The 24,306-nt window shown below is 34.8% G+C and overlaps 1 protein-coding gene across 6 annotated transcripts; it reads right to left on the bottom strand.

Annotated features, from left to right (window-relative positions):
• Window positions 1-5,575: 5,575 nt before the first annotated feature.
• On the bottom strand, window positions 5,576-13,243 carry LOC146921117 (uncharacterized). 6 transcript variants are annotated; one of them, XM_085714531.1, is made up of 14 exons: window positions 13,065-13,243; window positions 12,337-12,420; window positions 11,842-11,917; window positions 10,052-10,173; window positions 8,845-8,922; window positions 8,119-8,284; window positions 7,397-8,041; window positions 7,076-7,270; window positions 6,916-6,996; window positions 6,730-6,813; window positions 6,475-6,615; window positions 6,270-6,394; window positions 6,103-6,178; window positions 5,576-5,986 (listed from the first exon to the last, which is right to left on the bottom strand). In XM_085714531.1, the coding sequence occupies exons 4-14, from the start codon at window positions 10,066-10,068 to the stop codon at window positions 5,834-5,836; spliced, it is 1,761 nt and encodes a 586-aa protein (XP_085570657.1). In that variant the 5' UTR covers window positions 10,069-10,173; window positions 11,842-11,917; window positions 12,337-12,420; window positions 13,065-13,243; the 3' UTR covers window positions 5,576-5,833. The 6 variants fall into 6 exon arrangements, with proteins under 6 accessions (XP_085570657.1, XP_085570655.1, XP_085570658.1 ...); XM_085714529.1 differs by having other exon boundaries at window positions 12,337-13,243; XM_085714532.1 differs by lacking the exon at window positions 8,845-8,922 and having other exon boundaries at window positions 12,337-13,243.
• Between the last annotated feature and the right edge of the window lie 11,063 nt (window positions 13,244-24,306).

The following is a 24,306-nucleotide window of genomic DNA, read 5'->3' as shown; positions in this document are numbered from 1 at the left end:
GTCTAATTGCCTGCGCCACCTCTATTGTTAAGCAATTAGTAGTTAATATGTGTACTGGGTTATGAGCACGACCTTGGACACAAACAACACAGGCGTGCTGAAGGAAACATTTTACATTCGTACTTAGCACGGGCGTGTTTGAAAGTGACACGGTCGTGTCAATACACTATGTTCTAAGTTGATCCAGAATGGGAATAGAAGGCACGCCCGTGTGATATATTAGCACGGTCGTGCTTATGAGTACTGATGCTAATGAAATTTATAGCTGATAATCAAGCACGACCGTGTTTATATTTTGCACGGTCGTGTCATTACAATCTGGTCATTAGTTAGTAATGTGAATGGAATACACACGATCGTGTGTAAATTGGGCACGGTCGTGTCAACATACTATGTTCTAAGTTGAACCAGAATGGGAATAGAAGGCACGCCCGTGTGATAGTTTAGCACGGTCGTGCTTATGAGCACTGATGCTAATGAAATTTATAGCTGATAATCAAGCACGACCGTGTTAATTTTTGGCACGGTCGTGTCATTACAATCTGGTCATTAGTTAGTAATGTGAAAGGAATACACACGATCGTGTGTAAATTGGGCACGGTCGTGCTACATATTTTTTACAAAGTTGTCACCACAGCATGCTCAAATTGTATTTCCTTACCACATACGTAAATAATACCACATACAATTTGGAATCATTTACAATACAACCTGAACAGAATTATAGATTATGACACCGACAAAGATTTACATATGAAGTTAAACAAACTTAAATTGAACACAATTAAGTTTTGAACAGAATTTTTGATAGTGCATGTTCAAAGAAACTTATACAAAATTCAAATAGAACCCAATATAACAGTACCAGTAGTTGATGAAAGATATGTAAACAAAAGTAGCGTTAGCAAGTTCAAAATAACCCAACATAACAGTTCCATAATAGAAGCAAGAAACTTAGATAAAAAACCAGTAGCAATCATCCAAGAAGCATAAGCAAGCAAAAAACCTATCCTCCCTACTCCGTAAGTCACGAACACAGATTCCCAACATTAGACTCCACCTGGAGGTTGGTATTCAATTTTTAGGTGCTGCATCATTAGGTTGAGCATATGTTGTTGCGTTTGGTTGTCCTGCCTCATGTGCTGCACCTCAGCCATCATCATTCCACGCCATTCCTGCTCCTCTTCATAATGCCTTTGATGCTCCAACCTCATCTGTTGAAGGTCGGCCCTTGTCCCTTGAACCTCAGCCTCTATCCTTGCACGCCAATCATGGTCATGTTGAACCTCCGGCAGCGGTTGGTCTTCCTCCTGGTCATCAGCATGTACGTCATCTCCATCATGCTGCTCTGCAGGAACTTCTGTACCTAAATCGGAATAAATCCAGTTTTCTACATTTGATGTGTCAGTCCTATCAGGATTTGGCAATAGAAATGAGTCATGGTTCGCAACCCTCAATTGAAATTGTTCTCTCTTCCCCCCACTCACATCCTTAATCATTTTCATTTGAATCAGTGTGTCAATATTGATTCCATTGCAACCATGAAGTGGATGTTCATCACGATACAATTTAATATTTAACGTCTTGGCCATGAACTCTATCGGTCCCCCCACCACAATCTTACCACTGTCCTGTGTCGCAACAGACGCCATATGGCTTAAAAGATAGTAACCTGTGTTTACTTGTTGCTTGTTGACCATAGCCCATAATATGAATAGTTCATCGGTCCTAACCGTCCCCGTTTCCTTTCGACCGAAGATGGAGCAAGCCATAACCCTGTGAATGTAGCGGAAAACAGGGTTGTGGATGGAACTAGCCTTAGCAGATTTAGGCACAAATTTCCTCATTCCAGTTATTTGATGCCAAAACTCATCAGGATCATAATTCTCAGGCCTATTGTTCGGGTTATGAGAATCGTGGATGAGTCCCGTGCTTGCGAACCCCATCCGTTCACAAAATTCAGTTAGTGACATGCTAAATTCACGGTTATCCAGGCTAAATGACACATTGTTGTGTTGTGGGTCATCAACATTATCTTTATCTTTTCTAAAACACAATGTACTAAGGAATTCTAGGGTAAGGTATACCTTTGTGGAGTATGAATGTCCTATAAATTTCCCCCATCCTATGTTACCAACCAGATCCCTAACATTTTCTCTCATACCTAAATCATCTAGAGTAGTTTTATCGGGATACCTGCTCATTAAGAGACCTCTTCCAGCAAGTATGTCGAACCTCTCCCTTTCCTCTGCTTTCTTTAGGATAATTCCAAGTGCATAAGGCTTACCCTTCTTTTCCTTGCCATCACCAGAGCCAGCATCAGTAGCAACTTCCTTTCCCTTGCCATCAGTAGCAACTTCCTTTCCCTTTTTCTTCTTAGCATGAGAAGTACCATCATCAGCAACCTTTTTCTTCTTGGCATGAGAAGAGCCATCATCAGCAACCTTTTTCTTCTTTACTTTAGATGAACCATGATCATCATCATATGAAGCATCATCAACAGCATCATCAACAACATCATCCTTTCTCTTTTTTGTCATTTTTGAATTTCACAAAAGGAAGAAAAATTGGGTTTTGGGATACAAGTTTGGTTTTTAAGATTGATTTTGGTAGGGAAAGGTTGAATTGATGTTGGGTTTATAGATTGGGTATGAGGATTTGTCTTTGATTGATGTTTAAACTTTAATTTGGTTGGTTTTAATTTAGGTTTGGAGGGTACACGAATTTGGACATTTGTTTGAAGATTGGATGATTTTTGATTGTGGTTTGGATTGAATGTGTTATACTTGTTGCTTGTTGTTGTTTTTGTTAAGATTTGGTGAAGTTAGCAGTTGTTTATATGGAGGTTGGGTTGGAAGAGAAGTTGATGGAGGTTAATGGAGGTTTAGGTTTTGGATGGAAGTTGAATGAGTGTGGTGAGAATGAGGAACGGTTACCAAAGACAATATTGATATATAAGTCTGCGAAACGCACACGACCGTGTTGTACAATGACACGGTCGTGCGTATAGAATCTGGTAAGAACTAAAAAACCAAATAGATTTTCGAGCACGACCGTGCTGTATATTGACACGGTCGTGCGTACTTGTTCTGGTAAAACATAAAACCAGTCATTTCCAAGCACGACCGTGTGTAAAAATGACACGGTCGTGTTTACACGTACTTGATAGTAAAAAAAAATGTTCATAAAATGGAAAAAGTGGTGGCTGGGAGTCGAACCCATACCCACCACCTCGTTACTTAGGCAAGGCACACTTATAGACTCATTCATAACCATTAAGCCACATGGGCGCGCTTTCGTTATGGTATCAACTTGGGATGTATATAAACATTCGTTTTTTTGTCAACATATGAATTGCACGGTCGTGCTGTATACTAACACGGTCGTGCTGCTTGAAAATGGATGCACACCCTTTAATCCTATGCCATTTCCAAGCACGACCGTGTGTAAAAATGACACGGTCGTGTTTACACGTATAAAATGGAAAAAAAAATGTTCATACAATGGAAAAAGTGGTGGCTGGGAGTCGAACCCATACCCACCACCTCGTTACTTAGGCAAGGCACACTTATAGACTCATTCATAACCATTAAGCCACATGGGCGCGCTTTCGTTATGGTATCAACTTGGGATGTATATAAACATTCGTTTTTTTGTCAACATATGAATTGCACGGTCGTTCTGTAAACTAACACGGCCGTGCTGCTTGAAAATGGATGCACACCCTTTAATCCTATGCCATTTCCAAGCACTATAATAGCTATATATATATATTTATTTATTCTGGATTTGATTGCAATAGGTATAGATTACAGTCTATTAACGATTTGATGGCACATACCTTTGCTTTTGAATACTTTCCTACACCATGCATATGTCTTTCAACTGCCATGGCAGAGATTCCATAAAGTGGATGCTCCCTCACTCAATCTTTAATTGTTTTATACATGGTTTTGAACTAAATTTCAATTGCCTTACACTATAAATACATTCACATTGTTACACTTGAGTATACCACTACTCAACTCTTTCTTCCTTTCCTTAAAAAAAATACAACTCTTCCACTATGGCTCTCACCCATACACACAATCATATACATGTTATGATTCCAGATTCCCCAGAGGCATTTTTTGGTGCTGTCAAATTATCGTTTATGGTCTATTTCTCTACCCCTATTTTATCAACATTGAAACATTTATTTCGGCTTCATCTATTACATTCTTCCTTATATTTTAGTATGTAATATTTTTGTTATATTACAATTTTTTCAGGCACGTGTTGAAGTTGATCCGGGTTTTGTCGAGGCATACACTAATGATTTTGATGACGTCTGGAACGTTGTCACACCTTATGGAAATATCGTAACACTTGAGTTAACAAAAAACTTCTTTAATCCAACTATAACCAATGGTTGGAACACACTGCAACAATACCACAATTTCCCAACCAACGTGGTTGTAAAGTTTGCTTACTATGGAATGAATATATTCAAAGTCCACGAATTTCGTCAAGTCAATATCTTCAGCCAACTGCCTGCCTTTCACAGTAGAAGTTTGAAGCGAAATGAAATCAAGTTTTTTGATATTCAATTACGGGAGGGTCTAACAATGAGAAACAAGTTGGTAAAGTCAACTATACTTACTTTAAAATATTTATTATTGGTAATTATTATTACATATTCTTTTAATAATATATTAATGAGTTTATTTTTAATGTCCTTATGCAGAAGTTACCTTCGGACTTTAGTCAATACATCGAACATAATGTATGTCGAACTTTAATGTTATGTGGAGATAACGGAGATCATCAGCTTTTTAATATCGTTTCAAACAGTGACGGAAACTACACTCCAAACTGCATAGCAAAAATCGGACCAAAGTGGAATAGATTTTGCCGAAATAATAATTTTCAAAGTGGTACAACGATTAGATTTAAGTTTATCCAGAATAATTATGATGTATGCCATGTGTTTATTTTAGGCTAGTTTATAATTATCGTTTTATCATTTTCAATATGTAACAACCACCGTATAATTATGATGTATGAGACGTTTTTATTTTAAGGTAGTTTATAATTATCGTTTTATCATTTTCAATATGTAACAACCAATGAAACTAAAAAAATTAATGTTAATAAAAAAAAAGGTGGAGGCTGGGACAATCATAACCCTTGAGCCACATGGGGCGCGTTCGTTAAGTTAACAACTTCATATGTATATAATTATTAGTTCTTTAAAACACTTGGACCGGCACGGTCGTGTTGTAAACAAACACGGTCGTGCTTCTTTAAACTGGATGCACCTTATAATATATGCCATTTTTCGAGCACGGCCGTGTGTAAATATGACACGGTCGTGTTTAAACGTACTGGAACTAAACAACTGAATGTTAATAAAAAAGAATGCTGTGAATGGCACGGTCGTGTTGTATACTAACACGGTCGTGCTTAAACGTTCTGTTCAACATTTAACAACCTACATATTCTTTAACACGGCCATGCGTTACAATTGCACGATCGTGCTAATGGTTCTGTATAGAATCAACTTTTCATACACAATTGCATGGACATTATAGCATAGCTAAAAGCGAAATAACATAATTAAGGTCTACCAAATTCATGATAAACCAAGGATAAAATGTGTTCATCAACAATCATTACAAGTAGATAGTCAACAGTCAGCGGTACGTACCAACAAAATATATGGGCTCCATAATCAAAACATATTAATAATATTCAAAGTTCGGATAAAACCATAAGCGATAATGATATTTCAGCTTCCGATCAAACCACTACTTCACTGCAATAATGGTTTGTTAGGAACCTAACGACAACACTAATCGTCGTCTATATGGATGGGTTTATTAGCCGGGCTATCTATGGTCTTCAAATATGCATCAGTCTTTTCCAAAACCTCAAGGCGTAAAATGTTGTGGTCCCCAATGAGCAAGTCAGCTGCAATCTTCATCCTTACCGCCTTCTCATTCAGCTACATATGATAAAATGGAGTAATTAATCAACAGTAAAAATGGAAAACGAACATTAACTTTACTGTAAACTAAAGGATGCCGTCAATGTATCAACCTATAATGTATTAGTACTTACCGGGTGAATCAAACAGTTCGGGTGGAATAGGTGTTCCATGTTCATCCAGTGAATCACCCATACCCCTGAATTGTCCCTGTATGGACAACAACTTAAGTTATCTCTACAATCATATGGCGACCCTATCCAAGATGATTCATAAATATATAACAATTATAGTTCATTACCAGCTGGGAGGATTGGGCATTCCTAGAGTAGCCTCAACAATTTTGTTGTACTGAAAACCAATGGACTTATTGCGAAAGACATTGCTATGTCCACCAGCACGTACAATGTGATACAGCAACACCCCCTATAATGAAGTTTGCATCAGCTTTTAAAGTATAAAACTCGCGGGAAGTATATATCTAAATACTTTAATAACACACTCACAATTTGTTTCACTTTCATTTGTCTGGTTGAAGAACTTATAAGTGGACAATTTGAGTCAAGCCGGTAGGTGATCATGGCTTCAACATCTACAACCATCAGGTACCATTGAAAATCTGGGGCAACCCTCAATGGAATGTAAATCTGTACAAAAATATGGTGCAATTAAAATTAGAATTATAATCGACTCCGGTTTAAAATGTATAACATTGCCTACACAACATATGCATATAATCCAATAGTGTGTTGCAGACTTACAAACTTCAAATTTGGGAAAGGAGTCATCCAATCTTTGTACTTTTCTCTTATTTGTGTGACGCTGACTCTGTCCTCCAAGTCCAACTAATTGTAAACAAAATAAAATCAAATCTATTGCATCACTACATTTTTGATTACATAACTTGTACAAAATTTGAAAAGTTAACTATAGATTTGTAAGTTCACCGCAAACGAAGGGGGTAATGTCCACACAGATTGCCTATCAACTTGGTTACGTGTGATCCTTGCAGCAGCTAATGCAATTGCCTTCGATATAAATTTAATAACAGTAGTTAATGTCAATATAATCAAATAATGTAAATTTTCAGTTGAATTGGGTTCATACCACTTCATTAATTGATTCACCAGGCGTCAGGCATTTAAGCTCAGCTCTTGTTGCCGTCAACCCCATTGTCCACACTAGTCTCTCATTTCTCAAATTACTATCAGATGCATGATGAAAAAGATAGGTGCACACTTGTGCATCTCTAACAACAAGTCTTTTCATTTCTAATGAAGTTGGGTCAGCTGTCTCCTTTCCCTGAAATGTTACAAAAAAATAAAAATAAAAATAAAAAAAATGGTATATGCATGTAACCCATGTACCCCGTTATCATATTACATGTTTAAGATAAACTTAAGTTTAATAATAATAGTATTTGTTTACTTTTGACGTTTCCCCATCCGACTTCCTTGCCCTTTTTGGTGTAGCTTCCTCCAGTTTTACCGTGACCTTCTTCTCGGATTGAGACAGTTTGGTACTTGTTTTCAACGAACCACGCATCGTTGGATTTGGTGAAGGGGTTTCTTTAAACAATTTCTTGTTTACACCATCTCCAGAGAATGTTGGAGGTGTCTTACTATTTCGTGTGTGTCTTTTGAAGTCGCTACGACTTACCAGCAAAGTTTGTTTCTCAGAGTTATAGCTCTTGGCTGGTGTATCTTCCTTCAACCAGTAATCAGGAACGAATGGTCTCTCAACAGATTTTGAAACATTCCTCTGCATTACACTTAGATCAACACTACGATCATCCATACTTTCCACTCCAGCGAACACGCTGCTGCTACACCCAAACCTCCCTCCACCGAAGTAATCTTCGTCATTTCCAGATTTAGAACTCCAATCCATGTCAGCAAGTTCCTTATCGAAACGTTCTTGTTCAGTAAGCAAGTCCGGGTCATTAGTTGGTTGCTTTTCAAAGTTAGTGGAATCATCTTTCCCTTGTGAAACTGCAATCACTTCCAGAGCTTCAACAGTGGCTTGAATGGCAAATAGAGAACCCCGTAATCCTACCACCTGATCCGTAATTCCCTGTTATACAACATAAAAATTTAGTTTCAAGCAACATTGTCGAAATAGTACCATACATGAAGATAAAAGAGGTGTACCTTTTCAACTGTGTTTTGTTTATTAGCCACTTCATACACAATTAGTTTCAAGCCTTTGATCTCTTCCATCACATCTTCTAGAGTTAATCCTTTTGGGGTAGGTGCTGGCGAATCCTTATTCGCGGCCGATTCATCAAAGTCATCTATGCTATCCATTGTATGTTGTCTACAAAAACATATGTTTTCAGATGTGTTGTTATGATGTTCAAAACACAATATGATTATCATGAACTTCGTACACCACATAACCAAAAACACATGTACAACACAGTCTATGGCCAACACGACCGTGTCCATATCTTGCACGACCGTGCCATTTAAAAGGCAGACTAGCACACTACAAGTCCAGTAGCTATTGACACGGTCGTGTCGACCATACGCACGACCGTGTACATTATGCAGCACCAAATTATAGCTTATTTGTACATTTTTTTATTAATAACATCATGGTATACATCATTCACTACTAGGAAAAAAACACATTATGATCACACAAAAGGAATAAACCCTTTATGTTAGGTGTTTGCTATTTTCATAAAGAACTTTTGTTTTTTTCCTTTCAAGTTTTAAGAACATCAAGTAGAACATCAACAAAAAGGACACTAAAAAAGGATAATGTTAAGAACATCAAGTTTTTCCCTTTCATAAAAAGTGATTTTAAGGAAACTTTGTAAGAGCTTTATCAACACACAAAATAACTTAACAAAAAGTTTATTGTACACCTACCGTAATGAAGGAGGATGTTGAAGTTCTTCAAGTTGGAAATCATTTTCTTCAGCCATTGTGTTCAGATATTTTGTTTCTCTAAGATTTTCTGATATGTTAATGTTACAATGGATAGAGAATAAAGAGAAACTTTGCTTAAACATAGACATAACTCTGTGCAAAAAGCCTACCATATGATGTGTCTCACTAGCATTGGTCCATTGGTTATTAAAAAACCAATATATGTCTTATGTTGATGTGTAAAGAAAAGTGTCATTTTGGCATTTCATTTACACTATCACGTGCAATCTAATGGCCAAAGTATGGTACTAGGTTATCAATCTAATTAGTGGGCCCATGTAGTTACATGGAGTCACCATCAACTACTTTTATATAAAAAAAAGAAATATTAACTTATGTATTGAATATTATATTTTCTTCCCTATAAATACACACCCTTAGTTCTCAATTTCTTACACAATTACTCTCTTCCTAACATACTAAATTTTCATTCTCAACATGTCAACTCAACCATCGGCGCCTGGACCAGTAAAGTGCAACGTCAAGTTGGAAAATGATGGTTCTGTCCACGACGCTTGGTACTTGATACCAGTCGAGACGCTATCCGAACTATTTCGCTACTTCAACGAATATTTCATGAGGTACTATGAACCAACTCGTAGGGTGAAAAAAATTTATTGCATAACACCATACTACTCGTTGGAAACTGTCCATAACGACTGGAAATTAAGCTACGATGTCAAGCATCTTGAAACCGACCGTGAGGTTGAAAACATGTTTCGATGGAGGACAAACGTAGGGGACCCTTTGTATTTGTATGTTACAAGTCAATTATCCAACTAGTAGATCCCACCAATTATTGTTATCCTACTCAATGTATCGTATTTTTTTTTATGTATTTTGGCATTTGTGATGTCAACCTCATGTAATCGTTTAATTATTGTTATATTATCATGTTGTCTTTGCAAGAAGTTTTACAGAATTCAATGTTGTTTTGTTAAGCTCCATCAACAAAAATAATATTGTTTTGTTAGGTACATTTAAATCAGTTGAGGTGCAGAAATTGATATACATAATTTGTGGTCAAACATTGATGTAAATCATCATAAATAATAAAAAACCAACAAGAGTTTTTGTAAAAAAAAAACAAAAAAACCAACAGAAGTCTAAATGACATAAGTAAAAAAAGTACATTTAGTTTTCATACCTTTTCTTCATGTCCATGGCCACATCCTGTTAGAATTGTTACATTCCTATTTTCCTTCTTTATAACCATTATCTTAATGAAACCTTTGCCCCAATAGATGATAAGAACATTGATTTTTTCCACTACAAATGAATAAAAAAAAAATATTATGCAATATACAATGTTCTGTAAATTCATTTTATCAGAACTAGTCTAACAAAATTATGAGATTGTGCATCTAAATATAGACTTTTGTATAAAATTATTGGTCTGTAAATTAAATGTTAGTATTTAATATCCAACCAACAAATGATAAATGTTAATGGTATGGTTACACCAACCAAAGTCTGTCAAAAATATTTGATTACTACAAACCAGAAAATAGAAGAATCTCCTTCTTATCTACAATGTACTTTTTTCCTTGTACTACTACACATGGGAGACAGCTTTTTCTATGTCCAAATCACAATCCAAAACAGCTTTTTCACTATAAGGTACCCATCAAAGCTGACTTTCTGTCAACACTGTTTTGTCCATTGGATAAACCAGTGTCTCATGTACTCACTCAATTCAAATCAAAATAATTTTGGTTCCCACTTGGATTTTGGCCAATTCTTCCCTCTTTGCTTTTGGCCAAATTTCGAAATGCTTAATGTAGGGTTTAGGTGGCAATATTTTGTAATTAATAACATAGTTAAATAGGTCACTAAATAAATAAGTCACTTAATTAACAACAACAATAATATAAAAATACATCTTAATGTAGGGTCTAGGTTTCTTTGCGCACGGTCGTGCTACAATACAGCACGGTCGTGCACTAACTGACTGAGTTATACTACTACATATGAGAACGGTCGTGCACAATTATGACACGGGCGTGTTACCAAACACTGGTAACAACCTTCTTTTCAATTAAAATATACACACGACCGTGCACGATTATTGCACGACCGTGCACGATTATTGCACGACCGTGCATGAGATAATTAACTTATAAACCTAAATGGAAAAATAGCCTAAATACAAATACCATAGTAAATTTGACCTGGAGATTAAGCACGACCGTGCGTAACATGGACACGATCGTGCATCACTTCACTGGTTATTAGACACGAGCGTACTTCACAACGACACGACCGTGCTTAACATCATTGTTAGCAATATAGCTGCTTGTTCTTTATTCTCAGTGAAGATGGTCTTCAGTTTGTGATGAATGCTAGAGAACCCAGAACCAACACCAGTACAACAATTAAACATTTGATCTTACACATTGAATATTTTGCCTTCCTCAAATCTTCCTTCAATATAGACAACTCATAACAATGGTTTTTTTTGACAAAAACAATATCATCCATTAATCTCTTGTGAACATGTAGTGATTCATTCCTAACTTCTCTTTTAATTTCCAACAGTTGCTGGTTACATTCTTCAAACTGTTTTTGGAGGAATAATAATTCAATCTCAGATTGAATCTTCACATGCTGAATATCCTCCTCAATTAAATGTTTCATATCCACCAATTTAGCATCCAATTCTTTATTCAAAGCATCAAACTTCATAGCTTGATCAACTAGTACACACTCCAATTCATGTTCTAAGGTAGAATTTTTAGAACCAAAATCCGTCAACTTACTTTCCAGAACTTGGGTTGAATCCTTTTCACATCCAATTGGTTCACACCACTTGAAAAATTCACACCTTTGTTTGCTTTTGTTTTTTTTGTTGTTGTTCTTGCAAACGTAAAACAGCCGGTTTGGATTTTCATTAGTCATTGAAACCTTTATCGCTGCTATTTTGTTACAATGGCATACCTTGTTGGCATATTTAATCCAGCTCTGTCTCTCTCCCATGTTGCTTGATGAGGCCTTTGAGACATTCATGGTTGCACTGTTACAATCAAATAATATTAATAATGAGTCAATCAATAAACCTAAAAATCAAACAATCAATTATAATAATATTTACATTTCATCAACTTCCAAAACAAAGTGACAGAATTTCTGCAACTTCTTCAACTACCTTTAAACTACAATTTAACAATATTATAAGACCACATATCAAATCAAAATGAAGCAACAAATTACAAAATTGAAGCAACAAATTACAACACACGAAATTGAAGCAAAGGATAAAGTTTAAGAACCATCATCAGCAAAGTGAAATTCAACAACACAACAACTTATCTGACATATTCAACATTGAAGCAACAAATTACAAAATCAAACTAGATATCTAATTCAAAAGTAAGTCCAAAAGGAATTGAATAACAAGAGGATGGGAAAAAGTTATTACAATGGAAAACTTACAATTGTGTGGAGTTAATGTTGTCAGGAGAAGAAGAATTCGGATCTGAATGATGAGAAGAAGATGGCTTCAGTTGCTCTTGCTCACTTCAAGAAATTGAGAACAAATTTGGAATTTGGTTTAAGTGTTTTTATGGATCTTAGTAGCTCAAGGTAATGAATGCAACATATGAAAGTAATTGGATCCCCAATTATTATTTCAACCATATACCCTAAATGTTTGTTTGGTTGGTGCTTAAAGGTAGATGGAAAAAGACTTATATGATATGTTTGTTTATGAAGAGTGTTTGGTTATATATAAATAGGATAGATGTGAATTTATTTAATAGCTAACATAATTAAAATAATTAAAATAAAGCCTAACTAAACAATTTATCTTGCAACCCTAAATCTATCTTTTAAATGTGTTTCTCAGCCAAGCCAAATGTGTCAAGAGCAATTTTCAAAACACAAATCATAAATAAATAGTTACTCTCTTGTTCTTTACTCAGCTACTCAAATAGGTATGAGTAGCTAGACTTTACTATGACGGAATAGGTATGAGTAGCTAGAAAAATGATGATTTTTAAAATGAATATCAAATAAAGTCCAACCCTATTAGAAGAAACAAAATTGTGAAAATTAAAAAAAAAATATCATGGATTTTACAAAGGAGATCAAATGATAAAAGGAATTGAGGACCTTCATAGTTTCAAAAGCTTCAAATGATAAAAGGAATTGAGGTGTCTAACCTGTTAGGATAGTAGGATAATCAACATGAAAATCAAAATCATATACAATGAACTGTCGTGAGGCAAGCCTATAAGAGAAGTCAATTTCAAAACATTTTTAAGCAGACCAATTAGACAAAATATATGCTAAAACCAACCACAAAACATTTTTAAGCAGACCAATTAGACAAAATATATGCTAAAACCAACCACTTATAACTTACTGTGATGAATTTTAAAAAGAAGATCAAATAAAATCCAACCCAAATAGAAGAAAAATAATTGTGAAAATTAGAAAAATGATGAATTTGAAAATGAATATCAAATAAACTCCATTCCTAATAGAACAAACAAAATTGTGGAAATTTAAAAAAAATGATGAATTTGAAAAGGAAGATAAAATAAAGTCAAACCTTAGTAAAAGGAACAAAATTGTGAAAATTACAAAAATTATGATTTTGAAAAGGAAGAACAAATAAATTCCAACCCAAATAGAAGAAAAATAATTGTGAAAATTAGAAAAATGATGAATTTGAAAATGAATATCAAATAAACTCCATTCCTAATAGAACAAACAAAATTGTGGAAATTTAAAAAAAATGATGAATTTGAAAAGGAAGATAAAATAAAGTCAAACCTTAGTAAAAGGAACAAAATTGTGAAAATTAGAAAAATTATGATTTTGAAAAGGAAGAACAAATAAATTCCAACCCTAATAGAAGAAAAATAATTGTGAAAATTAGAAAAATGATGAATTTGAAAATGAATATCAAATAAACTCCATTCCTAATAGAACAAACAAAATTGTGGAAATTTAAAAAAAATGATGAATTTGAAAAGGAAGATAAAATAAAGTCAAACCTTAGTAAAAGGAACAAAATTGTGAAAATTAGAAAAATTATGATTTTGAAAAGGAAGAACAAATAAATTCCAACCCTAATAGAAGAAAAATAATTGTGAAAATTAGAAAAATGATGAATTTGAAAATGAATATCAAATAAACTCCATTCCTAATAGAACAAACAAAATTGTGGAAATTTAAAAAAAATGATGAATTTGAAAAGGAAGATAAAATAAAGTCAAACCTTAGTAAAAGGAACAAAATTGTGAAAATTAGAAAAATTATGATTTTGAAAAGGAAGAACAAATAAATTCCAACCCTAGTAGAAAGACCACAAAACGAGTGATGAAACTCACAACTCTTACCCTAATGACAATATTCTTTGACCTAAAGTACTACAAAGACCTCAAAACGAGTGATGAAACTCAAGATTCTTACTCTAACTGAAAGAATCTTAGAGTCAAAGTAGTTGGATGAACGTTCAGGGACTAACCAAACTTTTTATCGACTAACCAATCTCACAACTCCAACCCTAATGACAATATTCTTTGACCTAAAGTACTACAAAGACCTCAAAACGAGTGATGAAACTCAACATTCTTACTCTAACTGAAAGAATCTTAGAGTCAAAGTAGTTGGATGAACGTTCAGGGACTAACCAAACTTTTTATCGACTAACCAATCTCACAACTCCAACCCTAATGACAATATTCTTTGACCTAAAGTACTACAAAGACCTCAAAACGAGTGATGAAACTCAACATTCTTACTCTAACTGAAAGAATCTTAGAGTCAAAGTAGTTGGATGAACGTTCAGGGACTAACCAAACTTTTTATCGACTAACCAATCTCACAACTCCAACCCTAATGACAATATTCTTTGACCTAAAGTACTACAAAGACCTCAAAACGGGTGATGAAACTCAAGATTCTTACTCTAACTGAAAGAATCTTAGAGTCAAAGTAGTTGGATGAACGTTCAGGGACTAACCAAACTTTTTATCGACTAACCAATCTCACAACTCTTACCCTAATGACAATATTCTTTGACCTAAAGTACTACAAAGACCTCAAAACGAGTGATGAAACTCAAGATTCTTACTCTAACTGAAAGAATCTTAGAGTCAAAGTAGTTGGATGAACGTTCAGGGACTAACCAAACTTTTTATCGACTAACCAATCTCACAACTCCAACCCTAATGACAATATTCTTTGACCTAAAGTACTACAAAGACCTCAAAACGCGTGATGAAACTCAAGATTCTTACTCTAACTGAAAGAATCTTAGAGTCAAAGTAGTTGGATGAACGTTCAGGGACTAACCAAACTTTTTATCGACTAACCAATCTCACAACTCTTACCCTAATGACAATATTCTTTGACCTAAAGTACTACAAAGACCTCAAAACGAGTGATGAAACTCAAGATTCTTACTCTAACTGAAAGAATCTTAGAGTCAAAGTAGTTGGATGAACGTTCAGGGACTAACCAAACTTTTTATCGACTAACCAATCTCACAACTCCAACCCTAATGACAATATTCTTTGATATACTACAACTTAACTTCAATTGCCTTGTACTATAAATACATTCACATTGTTACATTTGAGTATACCACTACCCAACTCTTTCTTCCTTTCCTTAAAAAAAAAAAAAAAAACCAACTATTCCACTATGGCTCTCACCCATGCACACAATCACATACAAGTTATGATTCCAGATTCCCCAGAGACATTTTTTGGTGCAGTCAAATTAGAAAAATGATGATTTTGAAAAATGAATATCAAATAAAGTCCAACCCTAGTAGAAAGACCACAAAACGAGTGATGAAACTCACAACTCCAACCCTAATGACAATATTCTTTGACCTAAACTACTACAAAGACCTCAAAACGGGTGATGAATCTTGTAGTCAAAGTAGTTGGATGAATGTTCAACGGCTAATCAAACTATTTATCGACTAATCATGCTTACAACTCTAACCCTAATGACAAGATTCTTTGACCTAAACTACTACAAAGACTTCTTAACGACTAATCAAACTCAAGATTTTTAGGTTAACCTAAAATAATCTTGGAGTCAAAGTAATTGGATCAAAGTTCAATGACTAATCAAACACTTTATCGACTAGTCAAGCTTGTAACTCTCACCCTAATGACAATTTTCTTAGACCTACACTACTATAAAGATTACTTGGATAACTGTTCAATAACTAATCAAAATATTTACCGACTAATCAAGCTTGTAACTCTCATAGTAATGACAATTAACTTTTTCCTAAACTACGTCATCAATGTCTGAACGACTGATCAAACTCTCAACTCTTACCCCGACAAGTAGAATAATATACGATAAGTATTTTGATGAATGTTTAATGCCTAATCAAACTATTCACCAACCTATCTTGCCGACAACTCTAACCCTAACGACCATAGTGTTCGAATTAAACTCACGCCTTAACTGCATGATTCCTCTACCTAAACTAGTTCAAAGATGTCACCAAGACCGATCAAACTAGAAACTCTTACCCTAACTGGAAGAATCTTCGAGTCAAAATACTTGGATGAATATTCATTGACTACTCAAACTCTTGTTATCGATTACCCTAGCTTGCATCTGTAACACTGTTGCCAGATGGTAATTAATCAATCAAGATATTTTATACACAACTATTTTTTATACACATTAAAATTTAAATAACATAATACTACATTATTTAATCATTAATAAGAAGATAGTTCACCGGCTAATGAAGCAACTTACAACTCTAACCGCAATGACATTATTCTTTGACCTAAAGTACTTCAGAGAATACTAGACTATATTTATATGGACCAAAAACTTATTAAACCCTCGTATAATCATTAATAAGAAAACTTATTAAACCCTCATATAAATGATTTAATCATTTATGTTTTAATCATTTTATTTGTAATTAGGCTTTTTTAGGCTTTAATCTATAGATATTACAATAAAATCCATTAAAAAACAAAAATTATATAGCTATTGTGTACTTTGAACACTGTAGGTCTCTTAAACTTACTATCATTGGAAGGGAACATGCCTGTATGAGACATTGTTGTTTTGCATTTTTAAAATATGGTATTAAAAACTTTGATTAAAACATAACAATATACTCTTGCACGGTCGTGTTACGTATACACACGACCGTGCCTTTCAGTTTATATGTCAGCACGACCATGTCAATATACAACACGACCATGCCTTTAAAATAATTGAAAATAATTTCACTTATATACATGTGAACTTGTTTACTTGACAAACACGACCATCCCTTTTTTCTCAGGCCACTTGAACTAAACACGACCGTGTAATTATACAGCACGACCGTGCAATCCCAATTATGACAAGAAAATGAATGTTTATATACATCCCAAGTTGATAACATAACGAAAGCGCGCCCATGTGGCTTAATGGTTATGAATGAGTCTAAAAGTATGCCTTGCCAAAGTAACGAGGTGGTGGACATGGGTTCGACCCCCAGCCACCACTTTTTTTCATTTTACTAACATTTGAAGCTTTTTTAGTTCAAGTACGTGTAAACACGACCGTGTCATTTTTACACACGGTCGTGCTTGGAAATGGCATAGAATTAAAAGGTGCATCCATTTTAAAGCAGCACGGCCGTGTCATTATACAGCACGACCGTGCAATTCCAATTATGACAACAAAATGAATGTTTATATACATCCCAAGTTGATAACATAACGAAAGCGCGCCCATGTGGCTTAATGGTTATGAATGAGTCTAAAAGTATGCCTTGCCAAAGTAACGAGGTGGTGGACATGGGTTCGACTCCCAGCCACCACTTTTTTCATTTTATTAACATTTTTTTTTTTAGTTCAAGTGCGTGTAAACACGACCGTGTCATTTTTACACACGGTCGTGCTTGGAAATGGCATAGAATTAAAAGGTGCATCCATTTTAAAGCAGCACGGCCGTGTCATTATACAGCACGACCGTGCAATTCCAATTATGACAAGAAAATGAATGTTTAATCATTTATGACAAGTACGTATAACCATTAAGCATTTAATCATTTATGACACAGTATGACATGGAATTGAAACTGTTATTAGAGCTTCTGACATGTCCATAAGTTATAAACACAGTATGACAGAAAATTAAATTTTCGTTAACGTGTATAAGTGTCTCAAAGCATCGTTTTCCAAACTATTACTAGCATGTTTCTGAAACATTACACTGACTTGACATGTCTAATAAACGAATCTCACTTATAACTTACTATGATGAATTTTAAAAAGAAGATCAAATAAAATCCAACCCAAATAGAATAAAAATAATTGTGAAAATTAGAAAAATGATGAATTTGAAAATTAATATCAAATAAAGTCCAATCCTAATAGAACAAACAAAATTGTGGAAATTTAAAAAAAACTCAATTATATACAAGTGAACTTGTTTACTTGACGAACGCGCCCCATGTGGCTTAATGGTTACAGATTTGTCCTTTGTCCTTGCAAGTTTGAGGGTTTGGGTTCGAGTCCCTACAACCACTTTTTTTGTCCATTAATTCCCTTTTTTTTAGTCCAGTACAAATACACACGACCGTGTCATACTTACACACGGTCGTGTTCGAAACGTTTCATAATTAAATGTGCATCCCTTATTTTTTATCATTTATCAATTATGTTTTAATGATTTTCATACTAATCATTTGTTTTCATTTATGATAATCATTTTCATATTAATGATTATTAATGATTTGTCAACAACCCACAATTCCACCAACTCACCAAAACATTTAAACGTGTCTCCTACCTCAATCTTTTTCTTTTACTTCCTTCTTATTATAATTCCTTCTTCTTCTTCCTCTTGCAGCGCCAGAAATCATCACCATCATCAACCTTAGGTTTTCCCCTTTCGAAATCTACACTCACTATTAGGTAATTAACCTCCATTTCTTTCTTTCCTTTTACTTAATTTCATGCAGTTGGTTGCTTTTTATTGAATGTTGAAACACTACATTGATAGAGATTGTTAGGTTCTTTTTGCTTTCATTATTCTTATTATGAATGAGTTTCTGATTGGTGGGTATTGTTACTCCTGTTTGTTTCTTATATGGGGCTTCTGATTAATTGTTATCAGGAAATGTTAAATACTACTATTTCATTTTTTTTCTGCTTATGAATCTTGTTGTTACTAGTACTGCCATATGTGGGTGTACAATTAATGTATGTAAATTGTTACTACTTTTTGTTTGCGACAGGAACAGAAATTTTGAAAAAATGGCTTCTAAAGGAAAGGGTGTTCATGTTGGCAGCACTTCTTCCGGAACGCAGAAACAGGGTAGACTCAATGAGAGGGGACTTATTCTTCACAAATCTGAAAAGGTGAGGTACAGTATGCTTGTGAAAAGAGACGTTGTACCCAATAGGTACCCCGATTCAGCCGCTCTACAGGCATTGGGTATAGAGGACAATGTCACGACATTGATTAGTAATGTAGGCTGGAAAGATTTCGTAGGCGAGACGCACTTTGCCTTCGAAACTAGTACACTAGAATTTTTAAGTACCATCTCTTTTGTTCATGATGCAGACAATTACAAAAACCCAAACCACACCGTTTCATTTAGTTTGGGCAACGTGGAATATAACATGTCCCTCACTCAATTTAATGACATAATGGGCTTCGAAAGCACGGGGATCATTCATGATAAAAAGCATCGACATTTTGACAAACAGGAGTTTTGGTTTAAAATAACTGGCCGGAACCGTTTTAATGGCAAAACTGCCAAGGCCAGCATGATACAAAACCCTGTTTTCAAATACTTGCATAGAGTTATGGCCTGCACCATTTTCGGTAGGCCGGAAACTGCAACTGTGAGGTCTGATGAGCTATTCCTTTTATGGGCCATGATTAACAAATGTCCCGTAAACACTGGCTACTACCTATTAGACCATTTGGCATATGTGGCGGCACAACCAAAAGGTAAGATAGTGGCGGGGGGATTGGTAAGTTTCATTGCATGGAAGCTGGGAGCGAGAACTGCAACACAAGAAATTGGCATTGACGGGAACTATGCCATTGATATCGATTTCTGTAAAAATATACATATGGTAAGGGATCTAGATGGGGACAACAAGACTTTTATATTGCAGGTATTCAACGAAGATTCAATCTTGTTGCCAGATCCATCGAGAACTGACGTAACAAATCCAGCAAATTGGCTTTATATGGATTTAGATTCACGGGTACCTAAAGAGCAGGCTGGCAGAGATGAAGAGATGGGTGATTACCGGGAGGAGCAACAACCTGCGACTGGAATGAAAGACGACGATGATGATTGGCGTCGAAGAATGGAGGCGAAGGCTGACAGGACGTATGATGAGGTTGCATGCATCAAACGAATGCTTGCAGAAACGATGCAGCGACTCAACTTCCATTATCCTCCACCCGGTCCAGAATGATAAACTTTAATGCTTAGTGTGAACAATGATCCAAATATAATTATGTTGTAAATTATATTAGCTCTGAACTTGCTGAACTTGTTTGCATGTTAACAAAACACATGGCTCGTGCTAGTAATTGGCATGCTCTGGTATGTTGTGCACATTTTTATTTCACTAATGATTGTTGGTTCTACTGGATATGGCACCTGATACACACACGACCGTGTCTAATTCAAGCACGGTCGTGCAGCTATTGCAGACAGAACACCAGTCACTTTCTGTCTTTCTTACACGACCGTGTTATTACACGCACGGTCGTGCGTCTGTCCCAAAACAATTTCAAGGCAACAGCCAGTGGTTTAAGGCACGACCGTGCCTATTTAAAGCACGGCCGTGCGAACCTTCCACTACTTTTTCAAATCCAACTCCAGTCACTTTAAGCACGACCGTGTCATTATAAAGCACGGTCGTGCTCACCTGTCATTGCTTTTTTTTTTTTTTTCGGGACATTTTAGCTTTCTATTAACTCTTATAGTTTACTTTTTTTAGTATAAAAATTGTCAACTAATTTCCAAATAAAATAACATACAAAAATATTAATTTCCAAATAAAATAATATCTAATTATTTGTTAATTCAATGTTACATCTTAATATTATTAATATAGTTTACTTTCTACATAATTTCCTTCTATTAACTGTACAATTAATAATACTCCAATGTTTGATTTCTGATACCATAATTTCTCATAATTCAATCATTCATCATTGACTTACAATATTTTTTTGGTAGTGATTGACTCACAATATAAATAAACATTATTAATATTATGTTATACCAACAAAACATCTTATAATTTCTCCAATTTATTTTTCCAAAACATCATAATTCTTCATCTTGTAATTTTTCCACAACAATTTTACTACCCAAATATAACACCCAATTTATTCATCTTATAGTTTCTCCCATTTATTTTTCCCAAAAAATTCAAATCCAATTACAACCGTCCAATCTAATAAAACAACTTCTACTAATTTTCACATTTTTCAATATTCAATTCAATTGAATTTGAATTGTCAACAAATAAATAAAATTATGCATGGAAAAAATATTTCCTATTTTCGGGCCAAGAATATTAAATTTGGCAGCCCATATATAAAATTTTACTCACAAATGTAAAGCCCAAGTCCAATACAAACCCCACCAAAAAAATTGCAATATAAAATTCAGATTTAATCAAAGGAGTGGGTCCCGCGTGGGACCCACATGCCCTCTCTCCCTTTGTGGCAGCAGGTCACCCATTTCTCAATCCAAACAAATCTCAACCGTTGGCATTAAAATAATAATATATGAACGGTCCAGATTTGATTTGGGCCCACAAAATGCACAAGTTTGTGTTGTGCACAAGTCTTTTGCTTGTGCATTGTAAATCCCACCGTTTCTTTGTGCCATTTAACATGGGAAAGGGGAAAACTTTCCCACCATGGGTAAGTTTATTTTTGCCATTAGATTAAAGGAGAACACAGATTTTATGGTGGTCTGTCGACATTGCATTTTTTTTGTTCTAACATTGTCTTCAACCTTTTGTAAAAACAATCTCTTCAACCTCCATGAACACCACCGCCAGTTTCTCAAAATTAAAAACACCAACACAAATGTTTCTTATCATCTTCTATTTGTTCGATAGTTGAACAGAACTCATTTGATTAGACCCATTGAAGTGCTGCACATAATAAATTGAAAAGGGATAATGAACGACATAATAAATTATAATCTAATTAGTGGTGGTTTTGGGCCACTAACTTGAAGCTTCATCAGGCCACTTAATTTTAATAAATGACAGAATAAATACTAGGTAGAAACATCACTAATCCGCAAAACTGCAAACTGGACCACGCCTACACCACTGAATTAGAAGCATGAGCGTGTCATTTGTTAGTACAAAATATAATTTATAAGTTGTTTAAAATATCATGACAAATTAAAACCATTAGTGATGCTTCTGGCTAATTTGGGCCATTAATTTGCGGAATAGTTTGCAATTTTCCACCCAGCATCTTCAGGCCAATATGAAGCTTCTGCCTAGTATATGAAAATCCTCAAATCAATTAGCAAATCGTGTTTTTTTTTTTTTTTTTGTTGAACAAAATTTTAGATCTGATTTAGTTGCTGGGTGGTGGTGGTGGGTGAATAGGGGTATGGAGGAGACAGTAGGGTGGTGGAAGAATAGGATGGATGAGGTTGAAAACAAATGAGAAAAAATATGATGTCGACAGACCACCATAAAATCTATGTTCTCCTTTAATCTAATGGCAAAAATAAACTTACCCATGGTGGGAAAGTTTTCCCCTTTCCCATGTTAAATGGCACCGTTTTTCCATTGTAATTCAGCTTGTAGTTATGTAATAAGGTGGCGCAAACATATGGATTTTGATAAAAACAAAACTCTCATTGTGTGAATTTGAGAGCATTGCTCTTTTGATAGTGGATTGAATCAAATGTCGATTTTATCAAGAAATTGAGTATCTTTTGGTGATTTGCACTTGACTTGTTAAAGGGTGTACGTGACACATAATTTTTTTTTTTTACTCAAATGCACTTTTGATTCTATAATTTAAGAGTAGTGATATTTGTACATCCAATTGATGACAACTTTGATGACAAACCTTATTTTTTTCTCTTTTTATTGGTCAAAAACAATGGAGAGAGAAAAAGTAAGAGAGATAATAAGAATGTCATGTGAGTATGAGAGAGAAAGTTGTGCAAAAGTTGTCACAAAATGGTTGTACAAATATCATTTATCATATTTTAAATATGGATTATTGTTTCCCCTAATTTTAAAATCAACTTTTTTGTCCCTAATCTAGCCTATCCTTTTTGGCTTGGATGAGAGGGAAGTACAATTTGTCCAATTGTTGGGTCCCACAAAATCAACGTTGATTTTCTTCCCATTTAGATATTCTATCCGTTTTATAACGAGTGTCACCTTAGCCAAAAATATTGTTTCAAAATGAATGTCACTTTACATTTTAAATGTAACTTTAAGTTTGTCTTTTTCTTATAAAGTGGTAGTTTAATTAAAATGGTATGTCTAATAATTATTTCAATTCATTTCTTAATTTGTGTATCAAAATATTAAACGACACTCATTGTGAAACGAAGGAAAGGAAGTAATGTTGAGTCACAACACAATGCCTAGTATTCTCGAACTATTTTTCACTTAACCAGTGCAATGCTCCCTTATGCTATAGCATCTCGAAACATATTGTCCATTTTTTCCGGATGAACAAACTACAAAAACTAACATAAATTTTTTCGAAACTTGGGAATGTGAACACTCCCATTATTTTTGGTTTTCCACCAAATAGTTCTTGCTTTAACGTTTTTAAAGTCCTCAAGAGACATTCAAATACTCACTCCCGTTGAATGAGACCTTGTCAAAAAACATGGTCTCTCCTCGATAGCACTCAATCCTTTGAGCATTCACCTTCGAATTGATTTCAAAAGTCTTCGTTCAAATCTACAGCTCTGCATGGATAGAATTTTGAAATAGTAATGGTTTTAGACCATCTAGATAAAAGCCTCAGTCGAAAATTTAAGAGTAAAAAACTCTCCCCCACATGGAAATTCTCTCTCTTTTTGGCATCATACCACTTTTTGACCTTGGAACTTCTCTCTAACGCATGAAGTTGCACCAGCTTGGAATAAGTCCAAGTTCAATCTCATAATAACCTAATGTGCTTTGAATTGAAGATAAATTGGTAAACGGTAAGATTTACAATAGGGGGACAACCACCTTCACTAGTTAGATTTACAACTTTGTCTAGGATTTTCTCTATTAGATAATTCAACTTGTTTGCTTGTCTATGGATGAGAGGGAATGGGAATATCGTGTTTTACACCGTATTTAGCCTATAGGTTCTCAAACAACTTGTTGTATGGATGAGTGTCGTCGTCATTAATTATGACTCTGTGGGTACCAACTACCA

This window comes from Medicago sativa, chromosome 5 (assembly GCF_051527215.1).
Source record: "Medicago sativa cultivar Bolivia chromosome 5, Bolivia_mono, whole genome shotgun sequence".
Lineage (NCBI taxonomy): Eukaryota > Viridiplantae > Streptophyta > Magnoliopsida > Fabales > Fabaceae > Medicago > Medicago sativa.
This window is presented reverse-complemented; position numbering and strand designations above follow the sequence as displayed.